A 26847-nucleotide genomic window follows, 5' to 3' on the forward strand; every position below is an offset into this window, starting at 1 on the left:
GGCACGCGAGTCGACTCGGTCCTCACAGCCTCAGTTTCCCGGTGTTAGAGCAGCGGATCACGATGGGGAAGCGCGGCTCGGCTGGGACGCGCGGCTCTTCCGACTGGGTCAACCGCTCTCCCTGCCCGCCGCGCTTCACTTTCGGGCCGCACTTCCGGACTCCGAGCCGCACTTCCGGCGTGCCGCTCCTTCCTTCAGCTTCTCTCTATGGTTGGCGGAAGTGAGTCGCCCCGCTGCCGGAAGTCGCGCGCGCGCGCCGGGAAATCGGATTCTGTGGTGAGGAGCGGGTCGGTGTGGCGGGGTGGTGCCGGGAATTTCGGGCCCGGAAAGTGCCTCTGGTCTGAGGCCCTGTCCAGCTCCTCCGCCCTCACTCGCATGTCCCATCGCTGGGCTTGGGGCCGTTTCCATATCTCCCCCAGCCCACGGTGTGGCCCGGTGGTGGTGGTGGTGGTGATGATGATGATGGTGGTGGTGATGGTTGTGATGATGATGATGATGATGACGGTGTGGCCCGGTGGTGGTGGTGGTGGTGATGGTTGTGATGATGATGATGATGATGATGACGATGATGACGGTGTGGCCCGGTGGTGGTGGTGGTGGTGGTGATGATGATGATGATGATGATGATGATGGTGGTGGTGGTCGTGGTGTTAACCATTCCGTTAATTGTGCCTTGTTGTGTGCCGGGGACTTAGGTGTGACGCCAGAAGTTGGGGTTTCCTACAATGAAGCCTTTCGGGTTCCACCTTGGTGGGTTGTGCCAGATCAGTTTGTCTCAGTACAACTTTTTGCAAAGGATTTTTAATCCAGTGTCTTTTTTTTGGGGGGGGGGAGGTAGGAGTGCGAGTGCTGGGGGTCAGCCAGTGGCTTCGCGCATACAGGACAGGCGCTCTCTCATGGAGTTCAAGTCCCTTTTTAAACTTAAATTCAGTCCCTTTTTAGGTTAAATTTACTTTGTGAGAAAGGTTCTGATCCCTTCACTATATATAGAAAACGGCCATCGCTTATGCAGAAGATACTGATAAAAAATTAATATTTCTGGCAGATGGAGGTGACTCAAAATCTGTAATCTTAGCTATCCTGGAGGCTGAGTTCGCTGTTGGGGGGGGGGCACAACCTTCTTAGCCAGTAAAAAAGCTGGGCTGTGGCTGGTGCTTGTCATCTCAGCTAGGAAGCCTAAATAGGAACAGGATAAGTCCAGGCTCAGATCCAGACATAAATGCTAGCTCATGTTCCCAAAACTAAAGCAAAGTGGATTGAGGTATATATTTCAAGGGCTAGAGTTCCTGCCTTACAGAACTCTAAATTCAATCTACAGTTGGCATAGTAATATAATAAAAACAGACCATTGCTAACTTTTGCTTATTGTCAAAGAGGTAGTCTTTTTGTTACAAAGTGACACTGGTATTTGTAGAAGTTCAAGAGAAACTAGGCAGCCAGACTCTGGTGTCTCAAACCTATAATCCTAGTTACTTAGAAGGCTGAGCTCTGAGGATCAAGATTCAAAGCCAGCCTCCAGCAGAAAAAGTCAGACTCTAATATCCAGTTAACTGGCAAAAAGCCATAAGTGGAAGTGTGGCTCAAGTGGCCTTGAGTGAAAATCCAAGCAAGAGTGTAAAACCCTGAGTTCAAGCCCCAGTACTCACACAAAGCAACTAGGCAATTAAATCCTACACTGTACCCCCCTCCAATTAGGGAGTGAACTTCAGGGCTTCATATTTGCTAGGTAAGAACTCCAGTACTTCAGCTATGTCCTCAGCAATCAGAAGTTTCAAAAAAAAAAAAAGAAAATGGATGAGTAGACATAGTAGTTCTTGTAATCCTAGAACTCAGGAGACTGAGGCAAGAAGGTCTCAAGTTTGAAGCCAACTTGGGCAGTTCAGTCAGACCCTATATCAAAAAGGGAGGAGGTGGGGATTACTGTCTCCATGGATGCTTAGGACTACCTAACATCACTTATGTACTTTCTACAGCCCCATTCCTCATTGTGTTCATCTTTCCCAGCACAGTTCCTTGTTGTTAATTCATTTTGAAATGACACTATTGCTAGGTGGATCTCCTTCCAATTCAGCCTTTTTTTTTGTCTTTGGGGCTTGAACTCTGGGCCTGGGCCCTGTCCATAAGCTCTTCAGCTCAAGGCCTGCACTCTACCACTTGAGTCATAACACCATTTCCACAGTGCTTTGTATTAATGGCTCCTAACAGCCCCCTAGTTAGAGACTGTTATTTGATTTGAAGAAGCAAATCTGAAGGAGCCAACACAGAATGCCATAATATTGGTGCATGGAGATTCCAATCCAGGAATTTCCAAATGCATCACAACTTATTTGGTGCTCTCCAGAAGTATTGGTGAGATTGATTGGGCATACACCTGGAGGTGATGACCGAGGGGTGGCAAGGGAGGATGTTTTGTGGTCATAGAGTTCCATGAAATGCATTCTTTTTTAATTTCATGGTTAAGCACCAGTGAGTGGCCTTGACATATGGGATGCTGGCTAGAGTAGGTAGTACAGTCCAAGGACACTAGTGTACATCATGTGTACCTACTGCTTTAGCACACTAGTTTGAACCACTAATGCATCCACATTTCCAGGCCTCAGTGAAATGGTAGTGGTTCTTGCCTGAAAAGTTTGTTATAAGTCTCAAATGAGGACATACCCATAAAGTGCTTACAAGACTCAACACACAGGACCAACCAGTAGTACTGGGACCAACCTTGTTCACCACACAGGAATTTGGGGGTAAATTCATGGAGCTCCGAGGGAAGAATCTAGGCAGGGAGACAAGCAAAGATAAATTTCCTAATAGTTTATGCAAAGTACCCAAAAGAGTTCCTTAGTGAGACCTCAGAGGCTTCCCAGAGCAGAGGAGCTTTGCTTAGTCTAGAAGTGGAGAGGATGAAGAGAATTTCAAGGCAGGGAAAGCCTGTGTGCTATTCTGGGAGCTGTGAGTGCTGTGAGTAGTTGCAGCTAGGGGTAGAGGTCAGAGGCAAGGGAGGATTAATAGGAATGGGAGAAGTGTGGTTGGGAAGGTGGGTTGGGGAAAAACCAGGAAGGGACTGTTTGCAGGGCCAGGAAATAAAAGACTTCATTCTATACATTATGAAGAGGCAGCAAAGATTTTGAAACAGGCTGGTGTTATTTTTTGTGCCGATCCTGAGGCTTGAACTCAGGGCACTGTCCCTTAGCTTTTTTGCTCAAGGCTAGGGCTCTACCACTTCAGACACAGTGCCACTTCCAGCTTTGTGGTGGTTCCTTGGAGATAAGAGTCTCACAGGCTTTCCTGCCCAGGCTGGCTTTGAACTGTGATCCTCAGATCTCAGTCTCCTGAGTAGTTAGGGTTATAGGCATGAACTACACAGCTAGATTGGTCTTTTTTTGGGGGGGGGGTCCGGCTGTGCAGCCTGAACTCTGGGCCTGGGCACTGTCCCTCAGTTCTTCAGCTCAAGGCTAGCACTCTACCACTTGAGCCACAGCACCACTTCCGGCTTTTTTCTTTTGCTTATGTGGTGCTGAGGAATCGAACCCAGGGCCTCATGTATGCAAGGCAAGTACTCTACCACTGAGCCACCTTCCCAGCCCTAGATTGGTCTTTTTAAAGAAAGGATTTAGACAGTATTGTTAGGCAATACTGAGAGGAGCATGGAGGCCTGACCTGTAGGGTGTTTATAGGGACAGCGTGTCACCTGGGGCTGCAGGACACTCTGGTTAATGAGCTGGGTTGAGGGGTAGAGGAGGGAGAGGTTGAAGGTGATTCTGAGATGAATGGAGCATGTAATGAAGCTTATTTTGAAAAGGGAGAAAGGACCAGAGATGTAGATCAAAGGTAGAGCGCTGGCCTAGCCTTACCAAAGCCTACAGTCTGACCCATAGCACCTGGAGAAGGGAGAGGAGATGGAGCAGACAAATTCATTTTGGAGAAGCTGAAGGATGATTCTCTGTGGAGAGGGGATTCAACCCTGTGGAAGATTAAGTGATTTTTTTTTCTTGGTTCTTGGGCCTGAACTCAGAGTCTTTTTACTTGCTTTTATGTTGGTACTCTACCACCTAGGAGATGCCTCCAGCCCAGCTTTTTGCTAGTTATTTGGAGCTAGAGTCTCTGACTTTTCTGCCTCCATTGGCTTCAAACCATGATCCTTCTACCTCAGTTTCCTGAGTAGCTAGGATTACAGAAATGAGCTACTGGCACCCAGCTGTATATTTTCTTCACAGTAGAATACCAAATCTGCTAGTCAGACTCTGGAAGAATCTCAAAAACTTTCTCCTTTTAGGGGCTGGGAAGGTGGCTCAGTGGTAGAGCGCTTGCCTTGCATGCATGAGGCCCTGGGTTCGATTCCTCAGCACCACATAAGCAGAAAAAGCCGGAAGTGGCACTATGGCTCAAGTGGTAGAGCGCTAGCCTTGAGCTGAAGAGCCAAGGGACAGCACCCAGGCCCAGAGTTCAGGCCCCCAAAACCGCAAAAAAAAAAAAAAAAAAAAAAACTTTCTCCTTTTAAAAGCTCTTTGCTGTTTGCCTTCTGACTTCTAGGGACAGCCATGTCATCAGAATCCAGCAAAAAACGGAAACCCAAAGTGATTCGAAGCGATGGAGCTCCAACTGAAGGAAAAAGAAGTCGATCTGACATTGAGCAGGTGAGACTAGCCAGTTATTACCACGCACCTGAGAAATTGCAGCTGTGGCCCATGGTGAGACTCACAGAGCCTCAGGTTCTGTTCACTTCAGGGCTAACAGCAACATCCCAAGAATTACCAGACCTGTAGGAGACATGATTAATACCACACAGAGCATGTTCCAATGTGATACAAGGCTCCAGTTTTCCTGATGGACCAAAAAAGGCAGTGCCTCAGCAGCACAGTGCTGGAGCTCTGGAAATATTGTATCCCTGGATCTGCCATTAACAGGGTACCAGAACCACATGCCCCTGCATCTAAGTACCGCTCAGCAGGATTTTGGTTACATGGAATCTGGTACGTCTTCTTCATAGGAGGCTATCATGCAGCCATTTTGTTATTTGAAGAGAATCTACTGCAAACAGCCTGGACAATATGATCCTATCTTTCTTAAAAGTAAAATGTGTACTTACGATATTCACAAATGAATTGTTTGGTGTGGGGAAGAGATGTGCGGAAGAGATATTGTGGGCAATTTTCCATTTTCTTTTTGATATTTCTCTGTTCAGAATTATTTTCACCAAACATGTGGTGATTACTTTGTAATCAAAAAGAGAAAAGGAGGGGCTGAGGGGTGTGGCTTAGTGGTAGAGTGCTTGCCTATCTTGCCAAAGGCCCTGGGCTTGATCCCTAACACTGCAAAATGGAGAGAGAGAGTGTGTTAGAGTTCTACTTCGAAAAACAAGCTACCTGACTTGGAGCTAATCTTATGTAATGAGAGAGTTCAGCCCAGTTCCCTCCTCCCAATAGGAAGGCTTTCACCCCCTACCTGGAGCCTCTCTTCTTGCCTCCACAGGAAGGTAAATACTATAGTGAGGAGGCTGAGGTGGACCTGCGGGACCCTGGGAGAGACTATGAGCTGTACAAGTACACATGTCAGGAGCTGCAAAGGCTGATGGCCGAGATCCAGGACCTGAAAAGCAGGGGCGGCAAGGATGTGGTAAGGAGCAAGGCCAGGGAGCCATGGGCCTGCTAAGTCTGTGTAGATGGTGCTTTTTTTGCCCCTAGCAGGGCCTTTTCTGATCTTGGCCTTCTGTCCTAGCCATGATCAGGTGATTGGAACCTAGAGGCTCTCAAGCCTATTCATTAATTGGAACTTATCATCACCACTCAGTCACCCATTACAGTAGTAAAAGAACAGGACAGGCATGAGCTGTACACCTGTAATTATACCTGTAATCCTACCTACTCAGGAGACTGAGATCTGAGGATCCCGGTTCAAAACCAACCCAAGCAGGAAAGTCTATGCATAAGACTCTTATCTCTAATTAATCACCAAAAACGTAGAAGTGGAACTGTGGCTCAAGTGGTAGAGCACTAGCCTTGAGCACACAAAAAAAGCTCAAAGACATCACCCAGGCCCTTAGTTTAAGCTCTAGGACTGGTACACATGCGTGTGCGTACACACACACACACACACACACACACGAATAGGACAGTTAACTTTTTTAGAAAGCACCCAGCAGTTTTGCTGGGCATTAGGAAATAATAGTACATGTTGATTTTCTTGATGGTAAGGACCAAAAAAGACATTATTACAATGTTAAATGAATAAACTGGACTTTAGGGACCAAAAAAAATCTAAACAGTGTGAAACCTTACAGTGTGTTTATGTCTAACAACTAGAGGGATGCAATTTTTTTAATGCATTTTCTCCCTTAGGAATTTTTTTCTGCATATGTTGGCCAATATCCATAAGATTATTATTGTTATCCTGTCTGTGATAGTCAAACGTTATGGCTGTACTTTAGTTATTTGCATTTAAATTACTCGGTAACACTACTTACAGAGGCATGATGTTGCTTTTGCAAGGGTCTGTATCTGTTCGTGCAAATGTTAATTGTGTGTTGACTATACTTGCTCCTTTTCAATTCCTGTCACTCCAGTAAAAGTAGAAACGGCTTTTTCTGTTTTCTTTTCCAGTACCAGGACTTGCACTCAGGGCCTCATACTTGCTCAGCTTGCTTGCCTAGATGATGCTAACCACTTGAGCCATACTTCCAGTCCTGCTTTTTGCTGGTTATTTTGGAGATAGAGTCTAGTGGATTTCTCTGCCTGGCTGGCTTCAAACTGCAATCTTCCAGATCTCAGCCTACTAAATACCTAGCATTATGTGAAGCTACCAGTGCTTGGCTCTGAAATTGCTTTAAAAAATTTTTTTTGTGGGAACCTTAAACACTTCCTTTCTTCAGTCATGGGTCCATTTCATTCATGATATTTCTCTTGGCCCCAAGCCCCTTCCAGGTTTTTGGCCTTGTATGGAAATAGGTCAGCACTGGGTCTCAAGGAAGCCATGCCAGAACCTGTTTTTAGTGGTCTAAATGTCTTCTTTGTTTGCAGGCAATTGAAATTGAAGAACGGAAAATCCAGAGCTGTGTGCATTTCATGACTCTAAAGAAGCTTAACCGATTGGCCCACATCAGGTTGAAGAAAGGAAGAGATCAGACCCACGAGGTAAGAGTTGAGAGTTTAGCCCTCGTTCTCGCTACTCTTCCCCACCCCTTCTTTGACCCCTGATGCTCTTTATGTGGCTTTGCTGGCCTTGCTCACCATTTCCAACCTTATCTTCCCTTTCAGGCTAAGCAGAAGGTAGATGCCTACCACCTGCAGCTACAGAACTTGCTGTATGAGGTGATGCACCTACAGAAGGAGATCACCAAATGTTTGGAGTTCAAGTGAGTTTGAGAGGACAGGGCTTTGGCACAGCTGGTTTGTGGAAACTGCTTAGTGAGAGCCAGTCTCTTTCAAAGAAATCTAGTGAGCTTGGAAGTCTTGGGATATAGGAGGAGGGTCAGTAGATCACTTTGAGTGGGAACATTACAATTAGTAGTTTCAGGCTGCTCAGAGAGCCACAGAAGTCTCTCTGGCCCTTTAGTGTTTTGAACTCTGAACTTGGTAAAAAGCAGTTCTCAATCCTCAGCAGGGGCCTCTGTGTTACCAGTTTGATTCCTACTCACTAAATATGGGAGCTGCTGTCTGTCTGTCTGTCTGTCTGTCTGTGGTCGTTGTCGTGTCGTCGTCCCCCCCCCCCCCTTCCTGCTTCCTTTTCTTTCCTTACCTTTCTTTTCCTTTTTGTGTTTTTTTGTTTGTTTGTTTGTTTTTAATTGGTGTGGGGCTTAAAATCAGGGCCTGGGTGCTCTTCCTAGGCTTTCTAGCTCAAGGCTAGCACTCTACCACTTTCAGCCACAATGTCACTTCTGGTTTTCTGGTGGTTATTGGAGATAAGAGTCTCATAGACTTTGTTGCCTGGGCTGGCTTTGAACCCTGATCCTCAGATCTCAGAGTAGCTACAATTATAGTTTTTTCACATCTAGTTCTCTTAAGCTTATATAGGTGAAAGTTTTCAACTTTGATAGAGCTCTTTTTTTTTTTTTCTTTTAATCATACAGGGGTTTGAACTCAGGACCTCACACTTAATGGACAGGCATTCTACCACTTGAGCCTGGTGCAGGCTCTTACATTTACTCCTGTTCAGTGACATATCGTGGTTTCAACTTAACAGTTTAGACCTAGGCTGTAGGACTTTTTTGTCAGTTGCTGAGCTTGAACTCAGGGTCTGGGTGCTGTACCTGAGCTCTTTTGCTCAAGGCTAGTACTCTACCACTTGAGCCACAGTACCACTTCTAGCTTTTTCTGAGTAGTTTATTGGAGCTAAGAGTCTCATGGACTTTTCTGCCCAGGCTGGCTTTAAACTGCAATCCTCAGATCTTAGCCTCCTGAGTAGCTAGGATTATAGGCATGAGCCACCAGTACACGACTAGTTCTAGTCTTTTATTTGTATATTGTAGCTGTTGATGCCCAGGTTTGGTTGAGAGACATTTGTAAGTTTAGTAAGCATCCTTCCCAGTCTTGAGCTAATTTATGGATTTGAAAGGTTGGAGAGCACAGACAGGGATCTGTCTGTGGCACATCGCTGACAGCTGCTCATCACACAGGATCATCTGCCCATGGACACAGCTGAGATTGGATTTGGGGTTTTTGAAAAGTTGTAGGCCAAGACTGAGTGGACAGAGATGGGCAACTGTATAACTGCGTGAGCCAGATTGGAGAACAGCAGCTTGACGTCAGTTTTTACTGCTAGGTCTAAGCATGAAGAAATCGATCTGGTTACTTTAGAGGAATTTTATGAAGAGGCTCCACCAGACATCAGCAAGGTTGAAGTCACCACAGGAGACCCTCACCAGCAGACCCTGGCACGTCTGGACTGGGAGTTGGAGCAGCGGAAAAGGTAGTGCTTCCTCCTTCATGACCTCATTCACTATACAGTGGCAGCCTCACATGACCCTGACCAGGGCAGATACCTGATCTGGACCCAGCAGAATAGTCTATAAGACAAGTTCTATTTCTGATTAGTTCACACTGCATAGTTTACTTTACTAACCTCACCCTAGGTGGGCTTGTCATTGCTTAAAGCTATTTTTAAAAGTTGGAGTAATTTTTGTGTGTGTGTGCCTTTTCTAGAGCTTGAACTCAGGGCCAGGGTATTCTCTCCTAGATTTCTTCAATCAAGGCTGGCACTCTACTGCTTGAAGCACAACTCCCCTTCTGGCTTTTTTTTTTTTTTTTTTTTGTCGGTCATGGGGCTTAAACTCTGGGCCTGGTCACTGTCCCTCAGCTCTTCAGCTCAAGAAGAGTGCTCTACCTCTTGAGCTACAGCGCCACTTCCGGTTTTCTAGTGGTTCATTGGAGATAAGTGTCGCACAGATTTTCCTGCCCCGGCTGGCTTTGAACCGTGATTCTCAGATCTCAGCCTCCTGAGTAGCTAGGATTACAGGCATGAGCCACCAGTGCCCGGCTGCTTCTGGCTTTTTGATGGTTAGTTGGAGATTAGAGTCTCATGAACTTTCCTGCCAGAGCTGACTTTGACTGAGTAGCTAGGATTATAGGTATAAACTACCAGTACCAGGTATTATTCTTTTTTCTATTACTGAAGGTATCTGTGCCTCTGGCCCATGTTGCTTTAGTGATCATTGAGTCTGTTTCTTAGGACTCTATGCTCGTGTTTTTTTTTTTGTATTCAGGTAAGGGGTAGGTTTATTCAGTAGACCTGCTGGGACCAGGCAAGGTTGGCACTCCACGTGGCTGGGAAAGACCTGGGAATGAGAGAGAGCTGGGAAAGAGAGGAAAGAGAGAGGAAAGAGCTAGTATGCTCGTGTTTTTGAGAGTGGGGCTAGTCTGTCATTCCCCATCTGGTGGACTGTTTGAGTTGCACTCAGGCAGAGCCGTGAGTGCTGCATTCCTATGGTACAGATCTAGAATCCATTCCTGTCTTCTCCACTCAAGTAGTCTGTGGGCCTCTTTTGGGTTAAGGAGCTGTCTCTCAGGCAAGGAATGGAGCAGAAGATGATACAGCACTGTTCTCTAGTGGGCATGTACACAGAGAAATGGGCATGCATTCATAACTCTGTATGGCCTTGGGCAGGTCACATATCTTTGAGCCTTAGGTTTCTTCTCCAGGGATAAGGAAAGTCCCTGTCTTCCAGAGTTTTATAATTACTGTGTTAATGCTTACATTAAGCTCCTTAAAGGGTCATATAAGTACTGGCAGGCATTAGAATTAATCATAATTGAACTGTAAGATGAGTCTGACAGTGAGCAGGTATGTTGAGGTGTTGCATGAGTGACTATGCTCTGTCTGCCCCCTTCAGGCTGGCAGAGAAGTACCGAGAGTGCCTGTCCAGCAAAGAGAAGATCCTGAAGGAGATAGAGGTGAAGAAGGAGTACCTGAGCAGCCTCCAGCCTCGCCTCAATAGCATCATGCAGGTAGGTAGATGAGCTTAGCCTGTCGGCCCTTTGCTTTGCCTCTGCCAACCAGAGGTGGCTGAAGCCACATCCCTTAGGCCTTGCTGATCAGAGTACTACAAGCTACACTGTAAAATTGTGTTCTAGGGTAAAGAGGGAATGACCAGACAGGTGTCAGTGGCTCGCACTTGTAATCCTAGCTACCCGGGAGGCTGAGATTTGAGAATTAAGATTTGGAGTCAACTCAGGCAGACAAATCCAAGGAACTTATCTCCAGAAGGTTGGAACTGGAGCATGGCTCAAGTGTTAGAGCACTAACAACTATGAACTAACAGAGTGGAATAAAAATGTAAGACCCTGACTTCAAACTCCAGTACTAGCACAAAAAAGTGTTGGCTAGATGGGTTTAGGAGCACAGACACACATGCACCTATGCACTTTGCTTTTAAAAATCCAAAGCCTCCTCTGCATAAAATAGTTTCTCGGATTGGAAAGGTTCCATTTTCCCCTAATGGTTCGCACCCGTCCCCTACACATGCTTCCTGTGGATGTTTCCTAGGTCCTCCAAACCTTAGGGGCCAGACAGCTCAGCAGCCTAAATTCCAAAAAGAACTTGACTCATTTGAGAGCCTCTGTAGGAAAAGCTCTAACTTTACCCATAAATTGGAATGTATACTGGTCACCTGATTTTGTTTTCCTTTCCAAAGCCAGATTTGGGTTAAATCATTACAGTTTTATAAAGCAGTGTACGTGGCTAATACGGAGGAACCTTGTAAAAGGAGCCTGGAAAAATTCTAAACTCATTTTTATAGGACTTGGCAAGGTCTGCACTTTCTCCTTTTGACTCTAAGCATAGAATTAATTGTTGTTAAAAATAATCTTTTGTGTCTGATGCCAGTTACTCATGTCTGTGATCCTAGCTACTCTGGAGGCTGAGATCTGAGGATTGCAGTTTGAAGCCAGGCAGTGAGCCTGTCTGTGAGACTTATCTCCAGTTAACCACCATAAAAGCCAGAAGTGGAGTGGTGGCTCAAGCCTTGAGTAAAAAAGGTCAAGGAGGCTGGGAAGGTGGCTCAGTGGTAGAGCACTTGCTTTGCATGCATGAGGCCCTGGGTTCAATTCCTCAGCACCACATAAGCAAAAAGAAAAAAGCTGGAAGTGGCTCTGTGGCTCAAGTGGTAGAGCGCTAGCCTTGAGCTGAAGAGCTGAGGAACAGCACCCAGGCCCAGAGTTCAGGCCCCTCGACCAGACCCCCTCCCCAAAAAAGCTCAAGGACAGTGCCTAGACCCTGTGTTTAAGCCCCATTAGTGATATATACAAAAACTTCTGTGATATTTTATAATGGAAGAAAAAGAAGAATGCAAACTAGCAATTTTTGTTGTACTTAATTTTTTTTTTTTTAGTCGGTCGTGGGGCTTGAATTCTGGGTTTGGGCGCTATCCCTCAGCTCTTCAGCTCAAGGCAAGTGCTCTACCGCTTGAGCCACAACGCCACTTCCGGTTTTCTAGTGGTTTATTGGAGATAAGAGTCTCACAGACTTTCCTGCCCGGGCTGGCTTTGAACCTTGATCCTCAGATCTCAGCCTCCTGAGTAGCTAGGATTACAGGCATGAGTCACCAGTGCCCGGCTGTACTTAACATTCTTAAGTCCTCTACATGGTTAAATTCTCTGCTGTTAACTAGAACTCTGTAAATATGCCTAAATAGAATATAGATTTTTGTATAGTGCAGCTTTACAGCAATTCATGTATAAAGTAGCATACCACTAATAGAATGCTGGCCAGAAAAAAGTCTATTGCGGTATTAAATTTAAAATGCAAGTTGTAGAGTATATAGTATGAGGGGCTGGGAAGTTGGCTCAGTGGCAGAGTACTTGCCTCTCATGCATGAGGCCCTGGGTTTGATTCCTCAGCATAACATAAGCAGAAAAAAGTCAGAAGTGGCACTGTGGCTCTAGTGGTAGAGCTCTAGCCTTGAGCTGAAGAGCTGAGGGATGGTGCCCAGACTCAGAGTTCAGCTCCCACAACTGATCAAAAAAAAAAAAAAGGCCATATAGCATGATCTCATTTATATAATGTAGTCTGTAAAATATGTGTATCGGTATATGTGTGTACTTAGCTATATATAGCAAATCATTAACAATTATCTTTGAGTGCTGTAAGCTGGTAGGTTTAGCCTTATAAATGCAAGTACAACTCTGATACAGAATACATATATGACTTTAAAATAGACAGATGTGGGAGTGCATGCCTGTAGTTTCAGCTATAAGAAGCCAGCATAGGGAGGAATTTCTTTCTTTCTTTTTTTTTTTTTTGGGTCCGCTCATGGGGCCTGAATGCTGGGCCTGGGTGCTGTCCCTCAGCTCTTCAGCTCAAGGCTAGCGCTCTACCACTTGAGCCACAGCGCCACTTCAACTTTTTTCTTTTTGCTTATGTGGGACCCAGGGCCCCATGCAAGGCAAGCACCTACCACTGAGCCACCTTCCCAGCCCCGGGAGGAATTTCTTAAGCCAGGGTTTCCAGACCAGCCTGGACAACATAGCAAGAGCCCCATCTGAATGAATGAACAAATGAATAATTTGAACCAAAAGACAAACAGACATGGCTAAGTGTGCAACTCAATGGTAGAGTATATGCTTAGAATGAATTAGGCACCAAAATTAATAATAATTTTATATACAGAAAAGTCTACATCTCATAAGTATACAGGTGAATTCAATAAGTAACCACACTTGCGTAACCACCCAAGAGAAAGAACATTGCCCGCCAGGCACTGGTGGTTCACACCTGTAATCTTAGCTCTTCAGGAGTCTGAGATCAAAGCTAGCCTGGGCAGGAAAGGCTATGAGAGTCTTTTTATTTCCAATTAACCACCAGAAAAGTGGAAGTGGTACTGTGGCTCAAAGTTGTAGAGCACTGGCCTTGAGCAAAAAGAGTTCAGGAACAGTGCCCAGGCCCTGAGTTCAAGCCCTACAACCAACAAAAGGAAGGAAGGAACATTGTCTTTTTTTTTTTTTTGCCAGTAAAAAGAGTTCAGGGACAGTGCCCGGGACCTGAGTTCAAGCCCCACAACTGATGAAAGAAGAAAGGAAGGTTGCCTTTTTTTTTTTCCAGTCCTGGGGCTTGAACTCAGGGCCTGAGCACTATTCAAGCCCCATAACTGATGAAAGACAGAGAGGGGGGGGGGGGGGGGGGGGGGAGGGGGGGAGAAGAGGGGGGGGGGGAGGGAGAGAGAGAGAGAGAATGAAAGGAACATTGCTTTTTTTTTTTTGGCCAGCCCTGGGGCTTGAACTCGGGGCCTGAGCACTTCCCTGAGCTGCTTTTTGCTCAAGTCTAGCACTCTACCATTTGAGCTACAGCGCCACTTCTGGCTTTTTCTGTTTATGTGGTGCTGAGGAATTAAACTCAGTTCTTCTTGCTTGCTTAGCACTACCACTAAACCACATACCTAGCCCCCATTCCCAGTTTTTCTAGAAAAAATTTCTACTCCTGTGTACTATCTCCCCAATCCCTCAGTAACCATTATCTTAGCTCTGAGTCTTAGGTTACTTTTTTTTTTTTTTTTTGGTCAGTCATGGGGCCTAGGCATTGTCCCTCAGCTCTTCAGCTCAAGGCTAGCATTCTACCACTTCCACAGCTCCACTTCCAGCTTTTTCTGCTTATGTGGTGCTGAGGAATGAAACCCAGGCCTCATGCATGCAAGGCAAGCACTTTACCACTGAACCACCTTCCCAGCCCAGGTTTGTCTGTTATGAACAGACAAAATCCTATCTATTTAAAAGAAACTTACCTACTCTTTTGTGTCTGGCTTTTGCAACATGGTATACTTGTGGAATTTACTTGCACTACTGTGAGACCTAGTTCATCATTTTCCTTGATTTCAGTTGTTTTCAGTTTGGAGCTCTTACAAACAATAGTGCTGTGAGCATTTCCCCACATTCTCTTGTATATACCAGGTCAGGGGTAAAGCTGTGGCATACAGAGTATGCCAATATAGAAATTCCCAAAGGATCTTAGGAAAGGTCTTTGTTCTACATCCTTGCCAGTGCTTGCCATTGCTTCCTATAATTTTAGTTCTTCTGGGACATATTTCATTCTGCTTGTCATTTTGTAATTTTCATTTCCCTGAACACTAATGATGTTGAGCATACCTTTTTTTTTTTCTTACTTGTGCTGGGGATAGCACCTAGGGCATTATGCATGCTAGGCATATGTTCTACCACTGAGCCACAACCCAGTCCCTTAATGTTTTCTTAATAGTATTAGAAATATGGTATCTTTTTATAATTTCATATCATTATTATTATTTTGGTTGGTCATAGGACTTAAACTCAGGACCTGGGTGCTGTCTCTGAGTTGTGTTGCTCAAGGCTAGCACTCTGCCACTTTGAGCCACACTTCCACTTCATTTTTGGTGGTTACTTGGAGATAAGAGTCCATAGCCAGCACCAGAGGCTCATACCTGCAATCCTATCTACTCAGGAGGCTGAGATCTGAGGATCTTGGTTCCAAGCCAGCTCAAACAGGAAAGTCTGTAAGACTAAACCAGAAGTGGCACTGTGTCTCAGAGTAGTAGATCACTAGCCTTGAGTTGAAGAGCTCGGGAACAGTGCCCATGCCCAGTGTTCAAGCTCTAAGACCGACAAAAAAAATAGAGTCTCATAGACTTTCCTGCCCATGCTGGAATTACTCAGCCTCCTGAGTAGTTAGGATTGCAGACAAGAGCCCCCAGCACCTTGCTTCATATTTTTTTTTTTTGTCGGTCGGGGGGCTTAAATTCTGGGCCTGGGCGCTGTCCCTCAGCTCTTCAGCTCAAGGTGAGCGCTCTACCACTTGAGCTACAGCGCCACTTCCAGTTTTCTGGTGGTTTATTGGAGATAGGAGTCTCACAGTCTCTCCTGCCCAGGCTGGCTTTGAACCGAGATCCTCAGATCTCAGCCTCCTGAGTAGCTAGGATTACAGGCGTGAGCCACCAGCGCCCGGCTCTTGCTTCATATTTTTATTCTTTGTCGCTAGTAAGTAGAAGAAATACAGTTTGTTTTTTTGGTGGGTTTTTTTTTTTTTAATTTCTTGAGACAGCCCAAGCTGGATTTGAACTTGAGATCCTCCTGCCTCATCTCCAAAATATTTGTATGACAAGCATGACCCACCTGTCTAACTACAATTTTTCTATTGACCTCTTGTCTACTGATATATTCTATTAGTTTATCATGCATCTTATTTTTTTGTAAATAAAACTATATAGTTACAAAGCAGCCACATGTTCCTTTGTAACTGGACTAAAAAAATCCTTTTTTTGCCCATAGGCTTCCCTCCCGGTGCAGGAGTACCTATTTATGCCTTTTGACCAAGCTCACAAGCAGTATGAGACCGCCAGGCATCTGCCGCCACCCCTCTATGTACTCTTTGTCCAGGCCACTGCATATGGGCAGGCCTGTGGTGAGTATGGACCTGGACAGGGTTGGGAGGCTGTGGGAGCAGCAGTCATGGCCTCTAGCCTAGTGGAAGCTCTGCTTGCCCCAGGAGATTTCCCAGGCCCTGCCCACAAGCCTGCTGGAGACAGGTGTTGCCTCCCCCTCTGCCACACCCTGCATGACTGCTTCCTCCTGGCTTGCCTAAGGCTAGACTAACCTGATAGCCATTTCAGTATGGACAGCTTTGAATTCTTTATGAGCCTGTCCAGGCTCCTGGGTACTCGCTTATGTAGATTGCTATCTGTCTGCTGTTCTGCTGTGGGGCATGTCTGCTGTAGTGAGGGGCAGGGAGCATAGGTCCCAGCCAGATCTCCAAGCCTTTAAGGATGTATTTCAGGACATGAAACAGGTCTCATTTTGTAAGAAGCTGTGTCCTCAGGCTTAAGGCCACAGCCTGGGACTCTGCTAAGGGTTGGACAAAGCTTTTGCTTTTGTCCTAATGCAGCTTTCCCTGGCTGCTAGACTTTCTTCCTCCCTCCCTTCTATCCATCGCATCAGATTGACATAGATTGCACCAGCGTATGCCCCTCCTCCCAGCCATGGCACCAATACATTACTATCTCTCTTCTTGTATTTTCCTGGCCTGTCTCGTCGTCTCCCACTCCTTTGTTCTCCCTTCTGTTTCCATCATCAGCTCATATGAAATCCTCCTCCCAGCCCCATAGACAGGGTGAGTAATTTTCTTTTTTGTGTGTCTGCTTAAAATTCAGCTGTTTCCCCTTCCATTTTCCTGTAGAATTCAAGATTAAATAACAGAAAGGAATGCTTTAGGGCTAGAAATGGGGCTTAGGGCTGGAGCACTTGCCTGGAAAGCTCAAGACCCTAGCTTCAATCCCCAACTGCAAAGAGACAATCCAGGCATCTTCCACTGATGGTTTGGAGGTGGTATCGATGGTTTGTGTATGGTTGGTGGACATAAGGCAGTGGTCTGCTATTGCCCTCTCTTCTTAGTGCAGCTGGGCAAGTAGGGTCAGGCTTCTGTGGCTCTTTGTACCCTTGAGAATTAAGTAGGGGCTTGGGGTATAGTTCAGGCCCTGGATTTGGTCTTTAGCACCACAATTTTAAAAGATGAATGAAAAGAAATGCAGAACCTGGATGCCTACTAGATCCCACAGTCCTGGACCCTGAGTTCCACAAAGGGGAATCAGTGAGAGTCAGTCCAAAAAGGCAGGCCAGGTACATGGAACAGGCTGTTAGTTACCTGTGCTAGAGAGGCCAAGCACATCTTGAACAGATGTGATCTTGATTCCTGGTTTATCTGTTTTCTGGCTATGGTTTTTAGTTTCTATGAGCCTTAAGTTTCTCATCTCTAATGACTATAATGATAGTATCAACTGTATAAAGTTGTTTGTAAGTTTCAAGTCACTTTTTTTTTTGGTCCTTCTTGGGGCTTGAACTCAGGTCTTGGGCACTGGCCCTGAACCTCTTTGTGCTCAAGGATAGTGCCCTACCACTTGAACCATGGCACCACTTCCAGCTTTTTTGAGTATTTATTGGAGATGAAAGTCTCATGGGGACTTTTCTGCCTGGTTTGTCTTCAAACCACAATCCTCAGATCTCAACCTCCTGAGTAACTAGGATAACAGGCATGAACCACCAGCACCTGGCTTCAAGCCACTTCTTTCTGTCTGTCTACCTATCTATCTTACTTAGTACCTACCTTTGTATCTACCTACCTACCTACTTACATACATACATACATACCTATCTATGCCAGAGATTAAACCCCAGACCTCGAGCATGTAAGCTTATGTTCTACCTCTGAACAACATTCCTAGCCCCCAAAACTAATTTTTTTTTTCTTTTAGTCTGTCATGACGCTTGAACTCTGGGCTTGGGCACTGTCCCTCAGCACTTCAGCTCAAGACAAGCACTCTACCAATTGAGCCACAGAACCCCTTCCAGTTTTCTAGTGGTCAACTGGAGATAAATGTCTCACAGACTTTCTTTGCATGGGCTGACTTTGAACCACGATCCTCAGATCTCAGCCTCCTGAGTAGCTAGGATTACAGGCCTGAGCCACCAGTGCCCAGAAAAACTAATTTTTTTAAATAGCTATGATTAAAATTGCAAATATCAGTATCACCAGTCCCCACCAACCAACGTGGCAGCAATTTGCTGATTCCCATGTCATGGATGTGGTGACTGACTGAAGCTAGAGTAGTAACCTCACTTTCTAGGTCATACTTCAGGAGTTAGGGCCTCAGGTCTTAGACTGGACTTCAATGTCCATGCTCCTACCTATAGTCCTTTGCCACTTAGTTAAATGAGATGGTGCTAGCCAGGAGCTTGGTGTGATGTAGAACAGAGAATAGGTACCTAGGTGAGAACTGTCATCTCCAGGTATGGACAGATGTGGGCTTCTGGGTATGAACTTCTAAGAAGCTGTCCAAAGAATTCTGTAGGCCTGTGGGCCCAGGACTTGACTTTCTGTGATGTGTGCCTGAAAAGAGAGACATTCAGTACTGGGCACTGGTGTCTCTATGCCTGTAATCCCAGCTATTCAGGAAGCTGAGATCTGAGGATTGAAGTTTGAAGTCCACTTAGGCAGAAAAATGCCCAGGCAGAAAAATTCCCAATACTTTTATCTCCAGTTAACTAGCAAAAAGCCAGAAGTAGAGTTATGGGTAAACTAGTAAACCACCAGCTTTGAGCAAAAAATGCAAATGAGAGTGTAAAGCCCTGAGTTCAAGCCTCAGTACTGACACAGAGAAAGAAAAAGGGAGGGGGAGGAGGGAGAGGGAGAGAACGAGAACATATTGGTCTCTGGGATGCAGGGATGCCTCTCTGGGAATCTGTGCTTTGGCTGTTTTTTCTCAGAAAATGATGGCAAAGAATTAAGCTTCCTACCAAGAGTTGGGGCAGAAGCAGAAGAAACTCAGCCCCTAGCTTGCTTTCCTGCATCTCTTAGCTCCTCCTCCACATTTTTTATTGTCCCTAGATAAGACCTTGTCTGTGGCAATTGAAGGCAGTGTGGATGAAGCCAAGGCTCTATTCAAGTCCTCTGAGGACTCCCAAGGTAACATGGCGGTTGGGTTATCTCCCCAGGACCACCAGGTCACCACCAATGAGCTCCTTAGCTCATTAACTAGACTGCTTCAGTAGACCAGGAAGCCTGACAATCAGGTTAGTGTTTGGAACAGACAGGAGAAAGCTTAGATCCTAAAGTCAGAAAGTGCTTCCTTTGGATTGTAATCCTGCCACCCACAGCTTACTGTAAGAAAGTGGATGGTAATTTTTTGTGTAGATAGCAACCCCTCTGGTTATACAAGTGGACATTACTGTTGTTATTTCTATTACTGTGACCACTGCACCAGCAATGGAGGAGTTTGTTGCCCATAGAAATGAGATCAGAGCCAGATGCTAGTGACTCCACCTGTAATCCTAGCTATCCAGGAGGCTGAGATCTAAGGATTGTGGTTTGAAGCCAGCCCAGGTAAGACAGTCCATGAGACTCTTATCTCCAATTAACCACCAGAAAGCTGGAAGCAGAGCTGTGGCTCAAGTGATAGAGTGCTAGCCTTGAGCAAAGAAAGCTAAGAGAAGAAAGGAAGAAGGGAAAGAAGGAAGGAAATCAAATATATATTTAAAAAACCAACAGTGGTAGAATTATTCAATACCATGTTTTCACTGAGTAAGCATCACCAAAGTAAGTGATTTATTATAAAGACTACAAGTAAAAGCAGGCTAGGCTTCTCTGTCCCTGTGGGTATGGGGCTTCAGGAGCATGTGGAGCCCTCCCTCTCTCTCTCCCTCTAACCACCTTCTCTGTGGCTACAGATGATGAGAGCGACTCAGATGCTGAGGAGGAACAGACCACGGTGAGCACTATTCCAGTGGGGGGCACCGTGCAGCTGTGCCAGGGCCTGCACATTTGTAGGTGCCAATTCCCTAGAAGTGGAAGAGAGGGCTGCACCAAGGGGAGCCTGACTGCCTGAGTAGCTGAGACAGCCAGTGCCAGGCAGCAGTGGGGAGGCCCTGGCCTGAGGGAGCAGGAAGGGGAATGTTCATCTAATGGGTCTGGCCCTCTCCTTTTTCCAGAAACGGCGGCGACCCACACTGGGGGTTCAGCTGGATGACAAGCGCAAGGAGATGCTGAAGAGACACCCGCTGTCTGTCGTGCTTGACCTAAAGTGCAAAGGTCTGTCTGCGCTCCCTCCTATGAGCATCTGGGAGTTTGGCCAGCTGTGGGTACAGCGGGCCTTGCAAGCCAGAGGCATCTTTGCACCCCAGATTGTCTTGGTCTCCTAGTTCTCTAGTTTTTCTTCTTCATTTAATAAAAAATGTTTGATTTTTTTGGGGGGGGGTCGGTCGTGGGGCTTGAACTCTGGGCCTGAGCGCTGTCCCTCAGCTCTTCAGCTCAAGGCTAGCGCTCTACCACTTGAGCTATAGCACCACTTCCAGTTTTCTGGTGGTTTATTGGAGATAAGAGTCTTACCAACTTTCCTGCCCAGGCTGGCTTTGAACCACGATCCTCAGATCTCAGCCTCCTGAGTAGCTAGGATTATAGGTGTGAGCCACTGGCACCTGGCTTTGATTTATTTTTTTAAGCCATAATAACCCTAACAACAAAGCAGCAAAAATCCATATACATAAAGGGAAGTGTAATAAAAGTACACTTCATTCTGAATTTGATATATCAAATCCACAAAGTAAGTTATATGAGTGTGTAGGTTTTGAGCAACTTCTTAATAAATGAGTTTAGAACTCTATTCTGCAGAGGATAGGGTCTTGTGTGGAAAAAGTAGCATATGCTCTTGTACAAGAGTTAACAGTGAAATTTCAACTTCCCTGTTACCAGGTTCTTGGATCCAGTCCTTGGTTTTCCTCCAAGGACAACCATTGTTACAGATTTCTAATGTAGTTTCTGAAACTACTCTTTGCATCTAGAAGCTTTTATTCAAGTGTCTATTTTTCTCCTTCCTTTTAATGGAAATATGCTGTACCCTCTGGTCTCTGTTTTTTTCATCTTAAATTTTTTATCTTGAGGTAATTTTAGACTCACAGAAGTTTAGAACTCAACAGTTCTAAAGATAGTACAGAGTGTTCTCATATATTCTTTTTTCTTTTGTTCCTTTTGTGTGTGTGTGTGGAGCTGAGAATCAAATCCCAGGCCTTACACATGGTAGGCAAGATCTCTACCCTTCTGTTACATCCAGAATCCCCTATTTCTCCTCCTCCACCTCTTCTTCTTCCTCTTCCTCCTCCTCCTCCTCCTCTTCCTCCTTCTTCTCTTCCTCCTTCTCTTCCTCCTCTTCTTCCTTTTCCTCCTCCTCCTTTTTGTGCTGGTTTTGAGGCTTGAACTGAGGACTTGGGCACTGTCCTTGAGCTTCTTCTGATCAAGGCTAGTGCTCTACCACTTGAGCCACAGCTCCACTTCTGGATTATTTGGTAATTTATTGGAGACAAGAGTCTCATGGACTCAACCCTGCCTGGGCTGGTTTCAAACCTGGATCCTCAGATCTCAGCCTCCTGAGTAACTAGGATTACAGGTGTGAGGAGCATCAGGAAAGTCCTTCTATTTCCTCATCTAGCTTCCTCATGTTAATTTCACTGGCCCAAATTTATTACCTAAACTACAGTATTATTCAGAGTTCCCCCATTCTTCTAATGTCTTTTCCTCCTCCTCCTCCTTTTCCCTTTCCCCCCTTCCCCCCATTCTCCTTTCTTGGTACCAGTCCTGGGGTTTGAACTCAGGTCCTAGGTGCTATCATTGAGCTCTTTTTTGCTCAAGTCTAGCACTGTACTACTTGAACCTCAGCTCCACTTCCAGCTTTTTAGTGATTAATTGGAGATAAGAATCTCACAAACTTCCCTGCTGGGACTGGCCTAGAACCATGATCCTCAGATCTCAGCCTCCTGAGCAGCTAGCGTTACAGACATGAGCCACCATATCGTGCAAGGAAAAGTAGCAAAGACTTTGCAGATGCTTCTTTTTTTTCTCCTTCAGTGTTACTGCTGTTGCATTTTTGTATAGTACAAGACATAAAGGCAACTTTGAGTTTCATTTCTTTAGTAGTACTGACTTCTCAAAGATAGGAGTGGCTCACAAGTGACAGTTTTCCTCCTTCCTCTCCAGATGACAGCGTGCTCCACCTGACCTTCTACTATCTTATGAACCTCAACATTGTGACAGTGAAAGCCAAAGTGACAACTGCCACAGAGCTGATCACGCCCATCAGTGCAGGGTATGGGGCAGTTGGGGACATGGGAGGGGCACAGTGGGAGGCTGGGGCTGTTCTGTTCTGCCCTTGGAGAACATCTGCCGCCATGCCCACTGTGTTGCCTTGTCTTCCCAGCCTTGGAGTCTCAGCACATCCCTGGGATTTTGAAAGCCCCCTCTCACTTACACTTGTAAAGCTGTCTTACTATACAACAGATGACAGAGTAAAAACAGTGGGTTGTCAGATTGAGTGGGTAGGGCACAGCCACCAGATTCCAAAGCCACTGGAAAGCTTGTGAATGCAGAGAGGAGACTTGGCAGATAGGACTAAGTTGACAAATTTAGGCCACTCTTGTCTTTTTCTATTCCTAGGTGCTAGTAATGAGTAGTGGTAGGAGGACTGTTGGGCAAACTCTGTGGGGGTGGGGGGGAGGGTTGTTGGTCTGTTGGTTTGTTTTTGTGGAGATTGCACCAGGACCTCCAGTGCAAGACAAGTACTCTACAACTGGAGACCTGCCCGTACCCTTTTGTTCCTTACTTTGTTTTTGAGATAGGCTCTCACTGACTGGACTGGCCTCAAACTTCATGCCTCTATTTCTTGAGTAGCTGAGGTTATAGGCATGTGCCACCGTACCTGGCTTGGAGGTTTTGAGGAAGATAAACATCAGTATAGTAATGATAGTCACAGTCTCTCCCAGAAGGCCCTGAGCAGAGCCGTAATTGTTCTGAAACCAGGGGTAGGAGGAAGCAAGAATAGACAGGGAGTGGGGGTGAACTAACCTCCTCTTAATCGAGTCCCACCCCTCCCCAGGTGTCTGTTGGACTAGTGTTCTTCTTACTCCTTCCCATTCTGCCCAATGGGAAGATGTCTTCTGGTCTTAGACCCTGCATTTCAGGTCCACTGCCACTTGAAGCCTCTACAGCCTGTGCCTGGGAGCTAACCAACTACCCAATGGCATGCTGGATGAAATTGACTGTGTTCCCAGCAGAGGGAGCCCAGGGCTTCTGAGTAGCCCATACATTGCTCAGCTAGAGCTTTCTGTTTATGTTGGGTAAGGTTAGAGCATGTTGTCCTGATCCTTTGCTGCTCATTGCTCAAGTGCCCAACTGGTTGGTCTGTATAATGACTGCTGGCCAGCTTTGTGACATACTGCTCACATGCACTGTAATCACCTCTCCCAGAACACTTGTGAAGAGGCAAGCTTAGCATAGAAGAGGTAAGTGACAGTTGGTTTATCATCCGCCATGTTTGTTTGATTTTTTTGCCAGTCCTGGGGCTTGAACTCAGAGTCTGCACACTATCCCTGAGCTTGTTTTTGTTCAAGGATAGCATCTACCACTTAAGCCACAGTGCCACTTCTGGCTTTTTCTGTTTATGTGTTTGGAGGAATTGAACCCAGGTCTTCATGTATGCTAGGCAAGCACTCTACCACTAAGCCACTTTGCCAGCCCTCGTGCTTTATTTTATTTATTTATTTTTATTTTTGGCACTGGGAATGAAGCCCAGGACCTTGTGTGTGCTAGGCAGGGGCTCTACCACTCCTTGCCTTTCAGTGTAATTTTTTTTCCCAACTACTTGAGCCATATCTCCACTTCTAGGATTTTGGTATTTTGTTGTAGGTAAGAGTCTTATAGACTTTCTTGCCCATGCTGTTTTCAAACCACAATCCTCAGCTCTGTCTCCAGAGTGCCCAGCCTATTTTATTTTGGTTAATTCGGTAGGCAAAGACACTGAATAAAAAGCTGGTAATCTGTGTTTTCACTGCCTCTCCAGTTCGTGAGAGGCAGTGAAGTGGGCAGAGCCCCGTGGGTTCAAGGAGTCTCAGTGAGACAGAACAGGGAGAAGCCACAGCTGCTATTGTCCTTGTGTCAAGTTCCTGAAGGCATGCTGAGACGAGAGTGCTCTGTGACTTAGAGCAAATGCTTCAGATGCCATCCTTGGAGAACCTCTAATAACAAAATTACCGCACTAACTCCTACCCCATCTCATCTCTGTCACATTTAATCATAAGCTATGTAATTGCCATCCTATATGGCTGTAATGGCCATCCTCTATATCTTCTCATAGCCCTGGGCCACCTTGTCTCCAGTGCATGTGATAATATCTCTTTCTGAGCATTTGAAGAGGGCCTTTTTGTTATCAGGAGATGTGGTCAAAGTAAGATAGAGCACCAAAGCTTCCCCCATGTTCTCTCTGGATGGAAGGAGGCTGGGGGAAGGAAAGGCAGTGGGGGAATGGGTAACAGGTACCAAAATACAAAGGAGGAATCAGAACTGATGTTCTAGGGCACAGGAGGATGACTGAGATTCACAACAGTTTATTATATTTTATGTGTAGAACCATAGGAGTCCAAAGTTTCCCCATACAAAGAAATGAGAAATGGTTAAGGAGATAGAAATGCTCAGTATATGGGCTGGGAATGTGGCTCAGTGGTAGAGTGCTTGGCCTAGCATGCATGAAGCCCTGGGTTCTATTCCTCAGTACCACATAAACACAAAAAGCTGGAAGTGGTGCTGTGGCTCAAGTGGTAGCCTTGAAGAAGAGAAGCTCAGGGACAGTGCCCAGACTCTGAGTTCAAGCCCTAGGACTGGCCAAAAAAAAAGCTTAGTACAGGGCTGGGAAGGTAGCTCAACGGTAGAGTGCTTGCCTTGCATGTGTGAGGCCCTGGGTTCGATTCCTCAGCACCACATAAACAGAAAAAAAAAGCTGGAAGTGGTGCTGTGGCACAAGTGGTAGAGCGCTATCCTTGAGCTGAAGAGCTGAGGGACAGCGCCCAGGCCCAGAGGTCAAGCACCATGACCAAAAAAAAAAAAATGCTCAGCACAGTACCTGGTTAGATTAGTTATTTCTGGCACTGTTTCTATTTGCTTATGTCATGATACTTTTCTCCTACAAAGTAACCCATGGGTTTTTGGGAGCTGGTGAAACTAAGGGGTTTCAGGGTAGCCTATTAGCAGCTGGACCTGCTCTTGAGCACAAAAAGAGCATTCTAAGCACACAGCAGTTCCAGCCTACAAGAAGCATCCATAAAGGATGATATCACTCATCAGTATGGGGTGACATTGCTACCCTCCGATATCCACCTTGAGACATGAGCTTGGCAGGTATTCTCATTGCAGTCTCTTCTCTCTGTCAGGGATTTGCTGTCGCCTGACTTGGTGCTGAGCTGTTTGTATCCTGGGGATCATGGAAAGAAAACTCCAAATCCAGCCAATCAGTATCAGTTTGATAAAGTTGGGTGAGTCAGCAGCCTCTGTTTCTTAGTATTTCTGGGGGGCCAGAAGCTAGGGGCCAGAGGCAGGAAGACCCTGGGGCTGGAAGTCACACATGACCTTTCTTGCTCAGAAGGCAAAGGGATGACGTGAAAGGGGGAGGAATCAGAGCTTAACATGAACATGGGATAAGTCCTGGAGAGCTGGCTCGATGGGGGTAGCCCTGTCTTCAGTCCTCAGAACTAAGAAAAAAAATTTTTTTAAAAAGGAGGAGAAACATGTGATACAATACAAATATATAGCATTTAATTCCCTGAAGATGAATTTTTGAGGGTTTGTTTCTATTTTGAGGCAGGGTATGTATCTCAGGCCAGCTTTGAACTCATCATTCTCCTGCCTCTGCCTCCAGATTGCTGCGATTACAGGTGTACAATACCACATCTGAGTCACTCTTTCCTTCTTTCTTTCTTTCTTTTTTCTTTTTTTTTTTTGCTGCTAGTACTAGGCATTGTCCCTGAGCTTTTTCACTGAAGGTTAGCACTCTACCACTTGAGCCATAGCTCCACTTCCTTTACTAAAATTGCTTAAAAAGTATAAGTGTTTTATAACATTTTTTAGTTGAGGTTTGTATGTGAGTTAAAGATTGCCAGGGGAAAAGAAAGGAATGAATATGGGAGATTCCAGTGGGAGCTCATGAAGTGGAGGGGCTTCTCAGGAAGCCTGGCTATCAGCAAGCCACACCGGTGGGACTGGCGATCTGCACAGGATGGGAGGAGGGCTATATCTGGAAACCAAAACAAAAATGATTCATCAAATCACTTTTGTCTTTTCACAGCATCCTGACTTTAAGAGACTATGTACTTGACTTAGGTCACCCCTATTTGTGGGTACAGAAGCTTGGTGGCCTCCACTTCCCTAAAGAGCAGCCCCAGGTTTGTACTAACCCTGTCTCCTTGGTTGAGTGGCTCCTCCTTCTCCTGAATTAGATTCCAGAATGGTCTCTGGTCGAGGCCTTGATCTAGCAGAATGCCTGCCCTTGGGACTGTGCCCTGTCTTCCATCTGTCTACACAGGACACTGAACTATACTCAGCCTATGTGTTTTTCTTTCCCCCTGAATGTAGTAGTCTCCCAGACGAAGGTAATTTGGTCATTGCTATAGTGCTACACTCTTCCATGAGCTCTGCTTCCCTCTGTCCTTTGTGTGAGGATGCCAAAAATGAGGCCACTGGCAGAATCTGGCAGGGCAGGTACTTTAGCAAAAGCCTGCCTTTTCTCTTGAGAACCTAGTAGTTTGACTCAGTAGCTTATCTATTGTAGTGGATAAATCCTGCCATTCCTAAATTGCACCTATCTTGGGGTGTGAGTGGTCCAGGTGGTACAGGCTGGCAAAGGAGAGGAGAAAGAAGGTACTAGAGGAAGGGAAGTAAGGGCAAGCTCTCAGGTGTGTCTCTCTTCCTGTCATTTGCAGCATACGGTGATCGCTGACCACTGGCAGAGCGCCAGCCACATGGAGACCACCATGAAACTGCTGAAGACCAGAGTGCAGTCCCGCCTGGCCCTCCACAAGCAATTTGCATCCCTGGGTA

General features: G+C 45.8%; 1 protein-coding gene across 3 annotated transcripts in view; it reads left to right on the plus strand.

Moving 5' to 3' along the window:
- The first annotated feature begins 218 nt into the window (after nt 1-218).
- The window catches only part of Thoc5 (THO complex 5), a 35844-nt gene continuing 9215 nt past the window's right edge, over nt 219-26847 (plus strand). For 2 of the 3 annotated variants that reach the window (XM_013014506.1, XM_013014504.1), the window contains exons 1-15: nt 219-276; nt 4520-4631; nt 5467-5610; nt 7011-7124; nt 7248-7345; nt 8752-8898; nt 10319-10433; nt 15717-15849; nt 18826-18903; nt 19665-19705; nt 19926-20025; nt 21964-22072; nt 25185-25286; nt 26096-26192; nt 26730-26844. In XM_013014506.1, coding sequence (XP_012869960.1) covers nt 4536-4631; nt 5467-5610; nt 7011-7124; nt 7248-7345; nt 8752-8898; nt 10319-10433; nt 15717-15849; nt 18826-18903; nt 19665-19705; nt 19926-20025; nt 21964-22072; nt 25185-25286; nt 26096-26192; nt 26730-26844 — 1489 coding nt within the window. In that variant the 5' untranslated portion in view covers nt 219-276; nt 4520-4535. The remainder of the gene's footprint in view (nt 277-4519; nt 4632-5466; nt 5611-7010; nt 7125-7247; nt 7346-8751; nt 8899-10318; nt 10434-15716; nt 15850-18825; nt 18904-19664; nt 19706-19925; nt 20026-21963; nt 22073-25184; nt 25287-26095; nt 26193-26729; nt 26845-26847) is intronic. The other variant, XM_013014505.1, reaches the window with a different exon arrangement.

This window comes from Dipodomys ordii, unplaced genomic scaffold, assembly GCF_000151885.1.
Source record: "Dipodomys ordii isolate 6190 unplaced genomic scaffold, Dord_2.0 Scaffold23, whole genome shotgun sequence".
In the NCBI taxonomy this organism is placed as follows: domain Eukaryota; kingdom Metazoa; phylum Chordata; class Mammalia; order Rodentia; family Heteromyidae; genus Dipodomys; species Dipodomys ordii.